This window comes from Sinocyclocheilus grahami, unplaced genomic scaffold (assembly GCF_001515645.1).
Source record: "Sinocyclocheilus grahami isolate Dianchi unplaced genomic scaffold, SAMN03320097.WGS_v1.1 scaffold45.1, whole genome shotgun sequence".
Classification (NCBI taxonomy): Eukaryota; Metazoa; Chordata; class Actinopteri; order Cypriniformes; family Cyprinidae; genus Sinocyclocheilus; species Sinocyclocheilus grahami.
The window spans coordinates 1538823-1557522 of record NW_015505224.1 but is presented as its reverse complement, the minus strand read 5'-3'; the positions used below and the strand labels follow the sequence as shown (position 1 = coordinate 1557522).

Sequence of the window (18700 nt, the reverse complement as noted above, 5' to 3'; positions counted from 1 at the left end):
TCCGAGTGCTTGAATTCAAAATTTGTAGAGGACCAAACCATTGCTAATAATTTAATGTAAAATCTTTAAACCTTTCAATGTTATGCACTGAAAATGCAACCAGATACAGTCACAAATTGTTGTTGGACGCTGCCAGGGTGACCGGGGTAACATCCGGGAGATGGAAAGGGGAATCGAGCGAAAGGTCCCGCCCACTCTGCATTTCCATTGGACGAGCGGTTCTCTCTTTCTCCAACGGCTAATGTTATTCGTTCTCCTCACTGTCAATTAAGAACATCACAGTAGGCTGCCTCCTTTTCAGGTTTTTGTATTCTGTGTTAATGGGGCCTTTGAGCCGCATAACATCGAAACAAAAGCAGTTGTCCGTAGCTCGAAAAAACACGGTAACGTATTGGCGTGCAGAAACGGTAAAGATGCTGTAGGAATTTAAAAGCATCAGCGGCATCCGCGAGTAGTTCGACGGGCTGCTTGTGCCGCTTTGCTAAACCAGCTAGCCGCTACAATACAATTAAAACACCTTTTATTGTAAGTTTCTGTCAGATAACCGTTCAGAGACTGGGGAATCGGTCGCTTTTACTTTTTGGGGTACCTTCATAGTTTTTGGGGTGTGTTGTGGCTGGGACATCAGCCAGGACTCTGATCCAGCTGTCCCTCCCTGCAGATCTCCTCTGATGCAGTCAAGGTAAGAAGACAAATAGGTGTAACTGTTCATTAACTGCTATTTTAAAAGCCAAAGAGCCTAGCAAGTCGACTGGACTTTTGGGTACTTAACATATTAGTCGACTTTTGGGAAAAATAAGTTGAAAAAGTGTCGTTTGTAGCTTTAAAACGCTTTTGTGTTTGGACTTAATTGTAAATAAACATTCTGATAACGCAACATCCATTAACTTTCAGCACAACCCAGATCAGCGTTGATCAACAGAAGAGATGGATAGATAATTATTATAATAAATTATTATTATTATTAATAAGTAATAGTATAAATAAGTATAAGTATTATCATAAATGTGTAGTAATAAGCAGAGTAACTTTTAGCATGGCCTCTTCAATGTACTAAACCAGTTTAATTCTTTTTTATATATATATACTCATATTTGCAAATGCACCTAATAACACTTTTAGATGGTAATTCAAAGATTCTGCTTCTCTACAGACCAAAGCTCCGTGCATGATGTGTTGCTACTGTGACAGAGGCGACATCTCACTCCTCCACCTTGGGCAGGGTTCATTGTTGTCTCATCCTGAGCCCTGTCCTTTGCAATAATGACTGACAAGAGGAACCCACCGTTTTTCAATGATGACAATGTAGGTGTGGTGCACTACAAGCTGCCCTTCAGCGAGACCATGGAGCTGTTCATTGAGACTTTAACAGGGACCTGCTTCCAGCTGCGCGTCTCTCCGTTTGAACAGGTCGTCTCAGTCAAGGCCAAGATTCAGAGATTGGAGGGTATGTGTCCTCTCTTGACTCTCTACACAGCACATGCTCTGAAATAATAATGACATTACACTCGTCAAGTGCCAAATTTATTTTAAACTGCATGTTTCTTATTCTTAAATAATTAGGACCATTAAACAAGCTGAGCTCATATTTAGAGAGAGATTATGTGGAACATTTCAGCTTTGAAAAAAAATCATTGGTCAGATTGCTTGACTCTTTAAGTGATTAAAAATGGTGAACATGTAGAACATCTAAAAATATACATATTCCCTTATACATGTACAGACATTTTACAATATTAAAACTTTTAGTTCAAGGTGTTACTGTCCTTACAAAATGCTACTGTTCAAAAGTTGAAAAAAAGGCTGCATTTATTTGATTAAAATACAGTAAAAAAAAAGTTATATTGTTACAATTTAGAATACCTTTTTTTTTCTTACATATTGTAAACTGAATTTCCATAACTCCAGTCTTCAGTGTCACATGATCCTTCAGGAATCTGTCTAATATGCTGATTTGCTTGTGCAAGAAACATTTCTTCTTATTATCAATGTGAAATTTATTGAAATTTTTTTCAGAATTCTTTGATTACTAGAAAGTAAAAAAAAAACAGCATTTGAAATATAAATCTTTTATAAAATTTTATATATATATATATATATATATATATATATGTTGTCACTTTGATGAATTTCGATCAACCAACATTTGAATGGTATTGTAGGTTTGACCAGCAACTTAAAATATGATGGTCATTTCATATTATTGTCTAATTATAATGACTTATTCTACTGATTTTGGTTACTGGTTATTATGCATTACATTATAAACACACATTCCATTCATCTAAAACAATCTTCATCTATTATAGTCCTCATCTATGTTATGCTAAAAGGAAACATTGATTTATTGTAATAACAAATGCACCTTAATTACTCTCTGCTGATTGGATAGTGATTTAGAAAAATTTTAATGAGACATTAAATATCCATCATTAGTTTTGAAGATGGCTTTATCCGAGTAGTCCAGGTCTGATGTTTTCATTCAGATTTAGAGCTTTAGAAGAAATTGAGTTGTTTATTAACAACCGGCATGCTCAGTAATTGCACTTGTTTAACAGATCCGCTCATGCAGTTACAGATAAAACATGTGTCTTATTTGAGCCGACATCGTGATTCCCCCCCCCCCCCAACCCCCCCCCCCCCCCATCCGCCGCATCCAAATACCGTGATCGGAAAGAAAATGAAGTGTATATGGAACCCCTAAAGGGATTAAATACGAGATAGGAGGAAAATACATATTTTAATAATTTCTCTCGCAGATATATCATGGGTAATTATACTGTGTATAAATTGCGGGCATCAGTTAGCCGCTATTATGCCTGGCATTGAAACTGCTTTTGAATGCCCGATCACTTTTTAGTTTCACTTTCACTTTCGAGATTCGCGATCGCACGTACTATGGAGCAGCAGTACTTACCACACATTTTACAAGATTAGATGTTTGTCAGTGGTGCTGAGGATCTGCAAATCATTCGCCATCGTCCTCGGTCATCTCTACTTACTCTGCTTATGTGGTAAGTGAAATTTTATGTACTGTAATGTAACAGGCAACCGTTAGCAATCGTTTTCTGAATATGGATTCACGCTTCGGGCACACCCCCTAACCCCCCTGACGATGTCATCGTCCATCGCGATGTTTCACTGTAGACATCATCTGATGCCAATTTTGTAGACCTGGCCCAACCCTACTAGGCATGTCTCTAAACAATGGGCAAGCCACACACACTAACTGCTCTGACCACCTCACACGGTTGTGTCACACTCCTTGCTGATCCTGTTTAGAAAACTACCCCTTCTAGGAACAGATAGCAGTTTTGTGTTGCATGGGTGCATTCTGGTGTCTTATTGCACTTTACACCTGATAAAGGTATGTCTATTGGCTTAATCACAGGCCAGTGCAGACGTCTGAAAAATTTAAGTGGTACACTTATCATTATGTCCAAATACAATGTCTTAAAAATTAACAACCATAAAGACATTGAAAAATGTTTTCTAGCAATTTCAAACATTGAGGTGCTTTGTGTTTTATTTTCTGACCACTGCTAGATATAAAGTTGACATGATTGTTGGTTTGTTTAGTGTACACAGGGGGGCAGATCTGAGTCATATTTGCTTTTATGCATTTTTACAGAATTGATTCTTTTGAATTGATTCATTTGTTTCAGTATATTAATGTTCCTCAAAGTTCTGTGGTTAAATAAGCTGCTTATTTGTGTATTAAATATTTCTGTCCGTCAGGGAGTGTGGTCATCAAAATGGCTTCTTTCTAATTGGTCAGATGTGATGAACCTTTGGTTGCAGAACAACATAGCAAAATAGTTAGGACCGCATTACAAGACGAGTCCTTAAAACATTTCTTAGCTAGCAGTAGTCATTCAACAAGATTAACTTAATTGGTTAAACACCCTCTCTTCTGTCTCACTTACCAGCCATGAATAAATAGGACACAGCATACTTCTCATTTAACCTGGCCCTTAAAACAAACCCAGTAACATTTACAGTAATGGTAACATCAGAGAGAAATTAATATAAATGTCTTTACTGTTACTTTTTATCAATCTAATGCATCTTGCTGAATAAACTATTTAACAAGCAAACTACGGTAATATTTTTATTCAGCAAGGACGTATTAAATTGATCATAAGTTACAGTAAAGACATTTATGATGTTTACCAAAGATTTCTAATTCAACTTTCTATTCATCAAGCATCCTGAAAAAATGTATCATGGTTTGCACAGAAATATTGAGCATCACAACTGTTTTCAACACTGATTATAACAAGAAATGTTTGTTGAGCAGCAAATCAGCATATTAGATTGATTTCTGAAGGATCATGTGACATTGAAGACTGAAGCTGAAAAGTCAGCTTTGCCATCAAAGCAATAAATTAAATTTTTAAATATATTACAATTAAAAAAATTATTTTACATGGTAATAGTATTTTATGATATTACAGTTTTTACTGTATTTTCAGTCTAATAAATGCAGCCTTGGTGAGCGTAAGAGACTTCTTTCAAAAACACGAAAAAAACATTCTTACTGACTTCAAAACGTTGGTGAAATCATTTAAATCTCAAAGGAATACATTACTGAGAAGTGAAAGGTCAATCATCATGTACTCATCCTTGCGTTCTTCGAAACCCACACAATTTTCTTATTCCTCTTCAAGTTGGAATGGAAGCTGTCAAGCTCTAAAAAGAACAAAAGATCACCATAAAGTATGAAGATAGCTGTCCCAAGTTTGTGTGTGTGTGTAATTATATGCCTGTAAATCTCAGGCCAGTACATTTAAATACATCAGGACACATAATAGCAAGTTTTTGTGGGTTTACTAATCGTTGCACTTGATTTACAGTTTTTATCCTAAACCGTGTTCAGTTAGTTTTTCCCTCCACCATGACACCTACGGGTTCTGTATTGAGCTAAAAGCCCCATTTGGATATCTTTATTTTTAGTTATCTTTGAAATCTGTGCCTTGTAAAAATAATCCAAACTATTTTGTAAAGAATGTCATTGGACATTGATCTTTACTGCTCATAAGATGTCAAAGGCCAGGTTTTATTTCCTCTGCTTTTTCTGTACTCTTTCTATTTCACTCCAACGATTGCAGTTCAGAAACATTCCATTTGGTCAACCATTTACTGCAATCAAATGCTCCTGTTCTGCTTATTGAGTTTATTTAACCCATCGCAATTTATTGGAACTGTGTGAACTAGAGTGACTACTCACCTTAATGTTGTTCTAAAGGCTTATTACTTAATAACACAAAAATGTCCTGCTCCCACTTGCCAATTTAATGGCAGAGAATGGTGACTTTTTTGTTTTTAAACGGATGCATATCTGTCGTAAAATAATCCTATGCATCTCGTGGCGTATATTCCAAGCATTCTGAAGGTATACTGAGGGTTTGGTGAGAAACAAACTGAAATGGCAAGTTATTATATTTTATGAAACTCTTACATTGCAGTGCGAGTGCGCAGCAGCTCACACTGCACACAAGTGCATATCCTTTTGAGATATAAATTATAATACATTTTAATAAAACACAAGACTACATTATATAACTAACAGTAGGCTAATATCTGTTGTTCTCCGGTTGTCAGTCAGAATGACAGTTCTTACGTGAACATTATAGGCCTATATATACCCAAGCCAATTTATTATCCCTTCCTTTTTGTCTTAGTGTTTAAAATATTTATTTTGAAACAAATTAATTAATTTCTTAATTAAACAAACAGACTTACTGGGTGAGCAGGGTAGGCTACGACAGCTGTCATATCATACCCTGCCATGCCCAGCTGATGCAAAGAATAGAATTTATCTCTACACAGAAGAAAGCCCTGTCTAGACTCTGCCCCAGTATGAGTTGTGTCCAGCTGTTCATTAGCCTGTTTGTTTGATGAAAAAAGATTAAATGTAGTTGCAATAAATGCTTAAGAATCCATACAACTGCAGCAGTGGATGACTATTATTCTGCTGCGTGATACTGTGGAAGAACTGATGAAGGCATGGTTTGATCTTCGGCTGACCAATCAGCAGAAAGGGGCGTTTAATTCCCGCCCATGTGTAGAAATCGAATATTCAAGCTGTTTATTCATTTTTCCACCCATGAACGAAAAACGAAAATTTAAGCTGAATTCTTGTTTTTCGTTTTTTGGATAAAAACCATTTTCAAGGAGCCATTTTCTCATTTTTCTACTTTCAATATTAAATCAAAAAACGAATGATCGAATGATACACGGATTATTCTGCAGTCACTCCTTTTGTTTGTTCCTTTGTCTGACATGTTTTAGATGCCGTTATTGCTCTGACTTGCCCTGTGCATGTGGTTGAATATTTATTTTAGTTTGCATTATAAAAATATGGCTACATATACTCTTTTTTTTTTAAATTTTTTTTTTTTTATGGCATATCTTCATTCACAGGCATCCCGGTCTCTCAGCAGCATTTGATATGGAATGGTATGGAGCTTGAAGATGAGTACTGCTTACATGATTACAGGTGAGTTTTCAGTCTGTTTTTCAACTTTACAAAATAGGATCCAGGAAGTTATATTACAGGAAGTAAGCTTAACTACCACATTATGTTGCTTTAAAAGCTTTCTTTTGTGGAACAGAAACTGAGCTGTTTTGCTTCATGTGCAAGCTGTTTTTTCCCCATATTGTGACCAGGGGCTCATCAGCAGCATAAAAGTATCATAAAAGTAGTTTATATTACTCATGCTCTATATTCGATGACTTCTGAAGCCATAAGATAGCTTTGTATGAAGAACAGAGTGAAATTTAAGTTGTTATTCACGGAAAACCTCTCTGCCACGGCTCTCAAATCACATTTGCGCTTGAGCAGTTTGGACGTTCTTCAAAAAACATCATCTTTTATGTTCCACGAAAGAAAGGAAATCATATGAAAGGGTTTGGAATAGCGTGGAAGTGAGTAAATAATGACAGCGTTTGCATTTTGGGTGAGCTGTTTCTTTAAATGCAGCCACTTCTCTCAAGAGCAGGCTGGCTCAGTCTGGAGGTCACAGATGGTGGATTTGTCATACATTCTTGTCAGTTAATGTTCCACATGGAGGCTTTCTGGGAAGATATTGTGGGGCTGGATGGCACTCATTGTGCTTCACATGTTAAGTGAAGCAAACATTTATAAAGGCAGAACTGTGGCGGTTTTGAATTTATTGAGTTTTCCTATGGTTGTGTTTTCAGCATCACAGAGGGCTGCACTCTCAAGCTGGTGCTCGCCATGAGAGGAGGACCTGTAAACACCAGACGAGGTGCGTTTTCTCCACCGACTGGGATTTTCACAGTTGAAAATGTTAAACCTGTCATTCTGAACCCCAGGTTAATGTAATCCTGGCTTATCTTGGTCCATATTTCACACTGTCTATACTTTACCCTGGGATAGTAATTCATCCTGAGTGCTTTTGAAAACCATATTTTTTATCTCATTAACATGAACCTAGGAGTGCAGCAAACAATATGCTTTAGTGCTTGTCTGTCTGTAAAAATGTCATCATAGGTCTGCTCTGGTTGCCTTAGCTCTTTAAAGCTGCAGGTTTTCTGTTGGATGCATGGCATCTTTTCTAAGGCATCTACATCATTAACATCAGTACTTTGGCCATAAAACTCTCTACCCCCTGGTGGGTTATTTATGCTCCTCAGGAAGTAGAAGGACTTTTAAAGTTGCAATGTAATTGAAGTAGCAATAGATCATTTATTTCCTATCGTGGCGTACGTCTTGAGTGAAAAAGAAAAAAAATTTGTTGGGTTGGGACTTAGTTCAGTCCGTCAGTTGTTGATTTGATGAAGGCAGATCTGAACACAAGCTTGCAGTCAATTGTTAGAAAAGGGCAGGGTTAAATGTACTAAAGGATTGGAGAAGTCTGGCATACGTCACCAGAGACAAGTCTGTTGGAGGATCAATTTTGATGAAAATATATATGATTAAAATTAAAAAACATATGCATGGATACATTGTTGACAATAATATTTTGAGCATAAAGATAAAAATGGATATTTCCAATAAAATTTCCATTTCATGTTACAGTATAATTTCCAAAATGTTTGTCTCAGTTATAATATTTATTTATTTACATTTATAATATATTTGATTTATATTTAAGATTTTTATTTATAACCTTGACCTCATCCTTTGTTGGCATTGAAACTGTGCCTCAAAGAAAAATAAAAAGTTTCCTTTGCCAGCAAAAAAAAGAGTTTAATAAATAATGAATGCATTGATTTAAATATTGTAAATGCATTGGACAATACATTTTTTTTTAACAAAAAAGACCACAAAGTCTGATGTAAAGCCAGTTTCTTTGGCAATGAATGTTTGTGGCTCCTTGTGAAGGGTGTCAATGATTGTCTTGTGGACAACTGTCAGATCAGCAGTCTTCCCCATGCTTGTGTAGCCTAGTGAACCAAACTGAGAGGCCATTTTGAAGGCTCAGGAAACCTTTGCAGGTGTTTTGAGTTGATTAGCTGATTGGCATGTCACCATATTCTAATTTGTTGAGATAGTGAATTGGTGGGTTTTTGTTAAATGTGAGCCAAAATCATCACAATTAAAAGAACCAAAGACTTAAACTACTTCAGTCTGTGTGCATTGAATTTATTTAATACACGAGTTTCACAATTTGAGTTGAATTACTGAAATAAATGAACTTTTCCACGACATTCTAATTTATTGAGATGCACCTGTAATGTGGTACATTAAAAATACCTGTGCCAAATATATTTTGTACATTTAATGTATTAAAATATATATATTTTTTTTTCTGGTTTTCTGTTCTGTTTTCGTGTTGAATATTTTTGTCTTTCAAGAGTAAAAGGTATAGAAATATTCTACAAATATATTAGTCTATTCAACGCTCCAGTTAATGTGCTTGCCATTGCTCTTCAGCACTGTTTTCCTCAGACGCTGAAATGAAATGCAACACATGAAAGTTGCTGCGACTATACAAACCATGTGAATATTTAATGAGGAAACCACTGAGACAGTTTATGATTGGCTGTGGAAAGTCTTGATGAGTGCTACTGCAATGCAGGGCTGCAACAATTCCGTGCAAACTTTCTAATCCTTCCTATGTGCCATTGTGCATTGGTTTTGAGGTCAAGGGGGGAAAAAAGTTGCTCATTACCATTCCAGGAAGTGTGCAGGCACACAGTTAGTTACCCATCTGATATTGATTAGTATGACCTGCATCGTGTTTCTTCTCGTTACCTGCAGTGACAGTGACAGATGACTCGGTAAGGGATATCGCTGACTGCCTTGATGCAGGGAGGGAGGAGATGTGGGAAAAGTCTCTGCCTAATAAACAGGTCACCTTCCTGGTGTACCGTGAGGGAGATCAGCTCAATTTCTTCCGAGTGGTGGATAGAGGAGATGGAACTCTCACACCTGTGTCTGAATCATTGAGGTCAGTTCAAAGAAGAGAAATTACTTGCCAAGAGGAACAACTCTGTCCACACACTGCACTCTGGTTCCCTTTTTTAGATGGAAGCAGATGTTTCAGAACTACAGTTTTCATGTGTCATGTTGTTTTGCTAATGAAGACATGCATCAGCATTTACTGGCAAGCTTAACAGTCTGTAACATCTGCATCATTAGCATCACCAAACGGAAATATAAAAATAAAAATAAAAATGATTTCCATAAATTATGTAAATCATAAATCATTTGCCTTTGACATCATATAACCATAAAAACACTAATTCTTTAATAACAGTGTTAAATGTAATGTAAATGTAATCTTAAATGTTAAAATGAATATTAATTCAAACAAAATAAAAAAAATATATACATAAATTAAATATAATTTTACTAAAGGTTTCTGGTTAAACAAAGACCAATGTTTTCAAATAAATAACTAAATAAATCTTTTCAAAATAAATATAGGCTATGTAAAATATTCAGCTAGTTGATAAAATAGTTGATAAAGTTGATAAAATAGGCAACAAAAATTCCCGAAGACTGACACTGAAGCAGTGATCACATCTAAGCACCAGAATATCTGAGACTTTGCCGTCATCTAACCTTAAGAAACGCTAATAAATTAATAACACTGTTAAATGTAATCTTTGGGAAATCTTAAAACGAATATGCATTTTTCATATCATACATGTTGTGCTGCATAAATTCACTTGTAGCATTTAAAACAATTGATTTTAGTTTTTCATTTTTAATATATTTAGACAAAAGCATAAATATTGTACATTTTAAATCTATCTTTATTACCATCAGCAAACAGAAAAGTTTTTGCTAAAAAAAATCTGCTAAAACAAACAATAGAAATAATACAAATGTAAAATTTTTGCCTAGTTGATAAAATGGGCAGCAAAAATTCCCAAAGAGATTGACGGAGTGATATGATCCATATCTAAAAAGCAGAATATCAGGTACTTGTGCCAGTCAGCAAGCACCCAGAACACTCTTGCAACACTCAACTCACTTATTTTAACAATTTATGGAAAAAAAAATGTTTGCAATTCCATTTTGACACAAAAATGACACACTTCACCTTTCTAATATTTAGATTTTCTAATGGGTCAGCTGTCTTTGTGACATATACAACTTTTTCATCGGAAAGCAAACTTGGTTAGCCATCTGCAGAATGTTTTACAGAGAAAATGAAACTAATAAGGGCTTCCTCCTTTTGTTTCAAATGTTTGTCTTTTTTAATCATTCGGGTGAACTGCAGTGCTGTAATCAGCTGGTTTTCCTTCATTAACCACAGACCATCCTGGTAAGGTAAAACCTAATCATGAACCCCTGAGCCTTTTCAACAGCTGAGAGACGTTTCATAAAACAACTACTCAATTTAAATATCCAAAATGCCATTTATTCAGTGTAGCATAAGGAAAATGAACAGCACTGTTAAGCACAAATAATCGAAGAGTTCATCCATGCATGTGTTTCAGCGGCGCCTCTGTACACAATGTGTACGTGGAGGAGGAGGAAACAGAGGGTGCATCTTCAGAACAGCAGATGCTGGAGAACTCCATCACAATGAGCAAGATGAAGCAGCTCAAGGCCAAGATGGAGAATATGAACCTTAACAAAAAGGTACAACAGAATTGTCGTTCCTCCTCCACATATTCGAACAAAATCATCTTATCCTGAATTGCATGAACCTCCTTACTGTCAAACACATCTGATTAAATTTGTCGGTGGAGCGCTATGGAAGTGCGCACAGTTCTCCAGCTGGCTTGCGGGAGTGGCGCCCATCCCACGCTGTGTCTGATTAACTGGCGCAGCAATAACTACAAGCTCAGCAGATTGGCACATGAAGTTAATTATTCTAATTATTCACACTCAACTATGCATAGTTGTCAGTAGACAACTATATCTAGGAAACCATTGTTGTTATTGCTTACACTTCTACCTTAGTTGAGAAGTTTGCATGTTTACGTATGCATTACTTCAGTCAACATCTTCGAATTCTATCATTTTCATCTAATTTATCACCTATTAGGAGGTGTAACATGAAGCACAGTTTAATTTGTTACAGTTATGAGCAATATCGCAACTTGACATATTATTTAACAGATGTGCCATATTTTATTCTCCAACAGCTTCAAATGTGTGTACAATATGAATTCAGTGCTTTTAATTTTAATAATAATTTATTACTATTAATAAAGTAATGAATCTATATAATTTTGTGAGATTCATTTTTGGTATATATACTTAATATCAATATTAGTTTTACAGTTTAATAAGGTACATAATGTGAAGCTTTTTTTCAGACTTTAAATGATACATTTTGGTTTGCATGCATCAAGTTCCAAACATTAGTGTATTACTGAATTCACCGACTCATCCAGTAGTCCAGAAACATTTTCATTACCACATAATTATTTAAATATGTTTATATATTTGGTCAATACTTTATTTTAAGGTCCAATTCCCGCTATCAACAAACCAATAACTATGACCTTTGCCTCAATAAACTCCTAATTTGCTGCTTATTAATAGTTAGTAAGGTAGTTGTTAAGTTTAGGTATTGGGTGGGATTAGGGATGCAGAATATGTGTTTTATAAGTATTAATAAACAGTCAATATATTAATAATAGGCATGCTAATAAGCAACTAGTTAATTGTGAGAATTGGTCCATATACTAAAGTGTTAGTATAATTATATGCCTAAAATTTTTGGGGATGCACAATATATTAGTGGTTAGTTACCAGTCAATTATCATCACTAGTGATACTGAAATTGTATTTGTGCATGCTCATTTCACCCATTTTTACATTTATATTACCTTTGATACCATCTAACTTTACAAAACACTATTAATTTAATAACACTATTGAATGTCATCTTTAACAGATCTCAAAATTAATATGCATTTTTTATTTAGTTTATTATAATGTGGTGCATAAATTCCCTTGTAGCATTTAAAACATTTTATTTTATAGTGTTTTAGTCTTTATTTTGACAAGTATAAATATGATCAATTTTGGCTTATCTGTATTGACTTTATTATTGGTGTGTTTTTAAATTTCACATTAAATTGCTTAGAAAAAATCTCTTTATATGACATTTTACTGTGACATACCGCTATATATAATTTATATCACCCACTCCTGATCATATCTGCCATATCTGTTCTGTCTATGTGCCTTATTGTGCATGATATGCGTGTGATTGTTTTCTTGTGTCTTTGTCAGCCCAAGAAGACTGCTAAGTTAAAAGTCAGACCTCCAGTGGGTCCGCGGCCCTGCAGCGGTTCGCTCGGATCTACCCGACACCATCGAATGTTTCGCGTCCTTCCTCAGATAGGCCACACTTCTCCAACACATCTACCTCCGATTGGCGATCAGCAGCAATCTGCAGTTTCATCCCCTGCTGCTGGTTCCTCCCGCCAACAATTCGCGTCTCTCTTGAGTCCCACTTCCTCCAGCCGTGCTCATCCTTCCTCTGCAGCTTCTGGCGTATATATGCTTCAGGCTGAGGAACCATGGGATAATCCAGTGCCCAGGAAGATCAGACTCCCTCCCAAAGTGTCCAGGCTGGATATGAGAGGGCCTAAAGTCATGCGAGACTGTGTGTACCCACCTGTATCGCTTCTGTCCAGTTCTGGAGTTCAAGATGAGGTTGATCTCCAGGGTGACAGACTAACGGTAGCCAAGAACTCCGTGGTTATGGAGCCGCCCAAAGCTGTACCCTTCAATCTTCCCGAGCCTCTGAGTCTGGACATATCCACTCAACGAGAGCGAGGTCTGAACTCTATAACTGTCCCGGAACCCAACACCACTGCTCCTCTTCTTTCCCAAGCCATCAACTCGAACTGGCTGGTGTCCCAATCTGACCCTCTCGCACCTCCTCAAATGCCGCAGCACTTTGAGTTTACGGGTTCCTCCAGTCCAGTCCAAGCTCTCCTCAGAACTAGCAACAGCCAGTCGCTTCCGGTCAGCTCCCCGTCACGGACCACATCTGTATGTGGGCTCAAAGTCGACAAGCATTCGGAGGTGATTTCCAAAAGCGAGGCCCGAGACATTACGAAGATTGCTAATAAAGCGACTAAAGAGCCATTGGGTTCGGTGAGCAATGCAGAGCTCCTGGCCTCCCTTGCAGGTGGTGGTGGTCAAGAGGCCCTGGCTGGGCCCTTTGCTCTGGGCAGGTTATGTGCTACAGCCGCCCCCCTACCAACCAACATCCATCTGTTGCAGGAAGACCTGCTGAGGAGGATCTCCCCCCTACAGAGAGCAGCCGGCCACACGGTGAGTTTGTAACTTTGACGTATGCTGCTGCTTTTACAGATCTACTGTTTGTACAGCTTAAAAAACCTGATGTTCATTTGATCTCAGCGGCTACAAGGAGAAACCGTATTTGCTTTAACTCAATATGACATGCGGATGCTTTCGTGCAAATTAGTACTACTAGAGTGTGTTTCCTGTCACAAAAAGACACTTGCTGCATATTATACACCGTGCAAGACAGATTACAAGTGCAATTCATTAGTTTTGGCATTTCAGCTAATGAGAATAGTGCTGTGGCAATCTCACGAATGTTTTATCATGCGAAATCTTGCCGTTGCAGCCGTCAAGCTCATCAAGCGGCCTCTCCAGTTCAATAAAGAGATTAGGTGAGTGGCTTGACATAAACAGTGTGAAATGAAGCATTAAGAACACCATCTCAATGCGCTGGCCCATATCAGAGATAAACTTTTTTGTTGTTGAGAGTAATGTCATTCGTGTCGGCCGTTTGTCCTACTTTTCCACTCGCCACTGCTTTAAACATTTTTTACACCTGTCTTACTCTGTAAATCCACAGGCCACTGCTTTAATGTCAAGCTGCACTTTGTGAAATGTTCAAGCTGCCTCCAGCCTAGTTCAGTGCTAATGCCAAACTTGGATTGAACTCTGTGGTTTAGGGGGCCAGTATCTTTATATATATATATTTTTTTTTATTAATACTTCAATTCAGCAAGGATGCAATAAATTGTTCAAATGTGACAGCAAAAACTTTTACATTGCTAAAAAAGATAAATGCTGTTCTTTTGAACTTTCTATTTGTCAAAGTATCTTGAAGAAATATCACAGATTCCACATTATTAAGCAACTGTTTTCAACATTGATAATAATAAATGTATCTTGAGAATCAAATCATCATGTTAGAAATGAAAATGGCTATTTTAAATTGTAATAGTACAATATTACTATTTTGCTGTATTTGTGATAAAACAAACGCAGTCTTTTGACCATAAGATATTTTTTTTCAAAAACATGAAAAAATCCCAAACTTTTTAGTGTATTTGTGTTGATTTTGCTTTCAATATAAAATTAAGCAACACTGTGATTTTACTTTGTCCTTTAAGTTTATTAAAGAGCAGGTCGTTAGATTAGTTTCATGATCCTTGAGACTGTATGAGAAGAGTAAACAGTGATTTGCTCATTTAAACATCAGTAGCAAGCAATGGCATTTGAGTTGGTAAAAATGCTCATTTTCAATTAATCGATTCCCAATTAATTTGCTTCATTAATCAAACAGGTTCACAGAGATGTCTCTGTATGCCTTTATTAATGTGTATTGCTATGTTGGTGCATATAAATGAAAAAAGATTACTTTTTTATTTTTTTGATTATGTAGTGAACAGCTATATGGATCCTTGGATAATATCTAATATTTTAGTTTTTTTACATTAAACTCCCAACTGATGATGCCAAAATGATGCAAATACCTAAATATTGAGATATACATTGAATGTTGTCACAAAACTGGAAAATATTAAATGGTAGCTATAGCTATATTACATTTTGGGAACATTTTTCATAGGTTAAGCAGGCAGGGGTTTTAGCCAAACATTGTACGATTTATTTGTATGCCCAATACTGCATACCAGTCTATAAAATCTTTTCCAGGAGGTCAGTTTGAGGGGTGAGAATTTCAGGGCTGGTCTGCACTCTTACAGGAGGTGTTGCATTTTAAATGAGGCCAGCAAATATAAAATATTCACTGTCATACAGATAACTGCTGACTGAAACCAAGAAACGGGAAATGATCACCACAGTTCAGATGCGTAGATAAATATTCACACAGTCACATGTTTACAAAAGCATGTATGCAAAATTACACACAAAAGAGAAGCACATCTTCACTCAGACTCAGTGTGATGCTTAGAGAGACTGCCTGCATGATTGTGCACTTAAGAGCCTGGATGATGGTTTTGCAACAGGTGGTCCTGATACATTTGGGAACTGTTCCCTGACATTTTACCGCCAGTTTTTCAGAGCATCTGAATGTTCTGTCACATCTGAGATTGTCACTGGCTTGAAAATGCAACAGTGATGGCAAATAACAGAATAGATAGACCAGCAAGTACATGACTGGAAATCCAATCTCATGCCCCAGTGCGTAGAAATTGTGTAGAAATAAACGGGGAGGTTCAAGTACATGAATCTATATTTTATAGTTGTTGTAACTGTCTCTCTCGTTCTATTCCTGTGATTGTCTGTTTGTGGACATGTTGGTTTAGGCACTCCAACACATCACTTGCCCCCTGTGAAGGTTCCCACTAGAACAAAGAAAAAGAGTTCAAAGCACTGCTTCCTGTGTGGGAAGAAGACCGGGTTGGCCACCAGCTATGAATGCAGGTACAGTGCGGATCCCTCTGTATGAGGTTTTCATTATTTTACAAATAGGGAAGTTAATGTATATCTATAATCTTGAAGGGAAGTATGCACTTGGTGCATGCGCAGTGGCATAAAATAGAGCTATTTCTGTTTGGGGGTGACCGTAGTTCTGATATATGTCATGTGCCATTGCTGATAACACTTTCTTCAGTTTCTCGGTATGTTGTCTTGAAGCTTTGATCAAGGCAAAGTCTTATATGATGCGTCTTTGAATAGGACTAAAAAGAAAGCTGTGCCTATTATTCTCTCCTGTGCCTTATATAATCCATCCAGCTAGACTGATACAAAATAATATACAATAGTATGATACAAACAGTGCTTTCTTTTCAACATGACAGATTTGGCTGTAATCACTATAAACACTTACAAGGACACATGTCCTAATATTTACATTTGCCAATATGAGTTTTATGGTTTATTCTTAAATCATCACATTTGATCCTTCCAATATATGGTCATATATGTTTGGCTTATAGCTTCAATTGTTTGACCTTATGTTGGGTGGATTGGGATTTTAGGAAGTTATGTTTATAATGTTTTAAATTAGTTTGGAATGACGTGTGACTTTTCCTGCAGTAAATATTAGTATATGTGATTTAAATGTAGTTCGCTAAAATATTTTTAGAGTTCTCAAAAATGATGTATCATTTATTCATTTGAACATTTATAGTCTATATAATATAATGAATTTTTAATTAATACAAAAGCCTACTACCAAGTAGCACATCTATTTTATCAAGAATAATATTAAAGGCCCATCCACACCAATTATGATGACTGACTAAATTCTAATACGGTGATAAGAACACAAGTAATTGGAATTACTTTCAGAACAATTTTTTTTCAGCTTATGAATGATAAAAACAATGATAGCCAATCAGAATTCACCAGACTTTAAAGAGCTTGAACATTTAAGCAGCAGATGCCAAAGCCGGTGCGTGTTCTTATAATAATAAAAATAATATCATCTGTTTGTGTGGATGATCATATAGCTATCTTTATAATTATCATTCTTGAAAGGGCCTGAGGAAATAATTCTTGAGCAGCAAATCAGTATATTAGGAGGATTTCTGAAGGATCACGTGACACTGAAGCCTGGAATAATGACTGCTGAACTTCACAAAATTTCCATTGCCATCACAAAAATTCTGTTTGTGTGGATGATCATATAGCTATCTTTATAATTATCATTCTTAAGGGCCTGAGGAAATAATTCTTGAGCAGCAAATCAGTATATTAGGAGGATTTCTGAAGGATCACGTGACACTGAAGCCTGGAATAATGACTGCTGAAATTCACAAAATTTCCATTGCCATCACAAAAATGTATTACATTTTAAAGAATATTCACAAAAAGAATTGCCATTTTAAATGTTAATACTCAGATATTTTAAATAGTAATATTTCACCGTATTACTATATTTTTATTAAATGCATGCAGTCTAGAATTACTGTTAAAAAAGTCAATAATTGTTTTTTTTAAGTTACTTTTGTTATATCGGTTTCACAAGAAAAATAAGCCCTGGTGAAAACAAGATGCATCTGTGTGGGATGTATATTGTAACAAGCGATTTGGTCTCGCTGTGAGCTTTTTTTCTGTATAGTTTTCTAACAGCTTTAGTTCCATACTGAAAATCAATGGGACATCCGGATTAATTTCAGACACCATCCATTTATTCAGTTCTGAGGAAGCCATTTCAGAAGTGCATTTTCTCTCACAACGCTTAGAGGAAACATTGGTTAGACTGCTGTCTGAATATTGCCGTTCTCATAAAGATATCTGTTTATTTTTGTGTAAGGTGTGGCAACATCTTCTGTTCCATGCACCGCTACTCAGAAACCCACGACTGCACCTACGACTACAAAAGCGCAGGCCGACGCTTTCTACAGGAGACCAACCCCATCATAAGTGCACCAAAGCTGCCCAAAATATGAAGGGTGAGAGAAAAAAAAAGACATGATATCCATCATCTATTAAAAGAGAGAAAATCTTGATCACCAACCTGTGCTTTTATCACCATGTTTGCTTAAAAATATAGTAGTGAAAAAACAAAAGGGAAAAACAGTGCTCACTCATTAGCATTGCCTTGGAAAACACACCTTTGTCTGCTGTCTATAAATTACTTCATGCAAAAAAAATACAAAACCCTGCATGTAAATAGTTTCTAATAGGCCTGGGCGATAAAACGGTATCTATATTTATCGACGGTACACCTTCTTCGATATCGATAGAAAAATTGTTCGATATAGCGCACGTACTATGAGTGACGCAGACAGCACACACAAACACGAACACATGCTGAATTGAGTGCTGTGCCTGCCTGTGATGAGATTGTGAATAAAGAATGAATATTAGTCAAATTTAAAATAAACATTTGCATTTGAATGTTAGGTGTGCATCAGGGAGCGAGATGTGGTGAGTGTTGTAAGTGATGTTGTTGCATTTTAATGTTTTGTTAGTCTAGCCCACGAGATGCGCCGCTGCTGCGTTATTCATTCAAAATATTAGAGAAATATAGAAGCTCAATGCAGAGAAGATCTTGAATGGGTTAAAACCGAA

General features: G+C 36.4%; 1 protein-coding gene across 1 annotated transcript; it reads left to right on the top strand.

Moving 5' to 3' along the window:
* Positions 1–288: 288 nt before the first annotated feature.
* Positions 289–18279, top strand: LOC107582507 (AN1-type zinc finger protein 4-like). Its single transcript, XM_016268387.1, has 10 exons — positions 289–682; positions 1154–1447; positions 6427–6502; positions 7207–7274; positions 9233–9422; positions 10924–11068; positions 12677–13729; positions 14049–14094; positions 15985–16102; positions 17940–18279. Exons 2-10 carry the CDS (start codon positions 1264–1266, stop codon positions 18073–18075), a joined length of 2016 nt encoding a protein of 671 aa, XP_016123873.1. The 5' UTR covers positions 289–682; positions 1154–1263; the 3' UTR covers positions 18076–18279.
* The last annotated feature ends 421 nt before the right edge of the window (positions 18280–18700 follow it).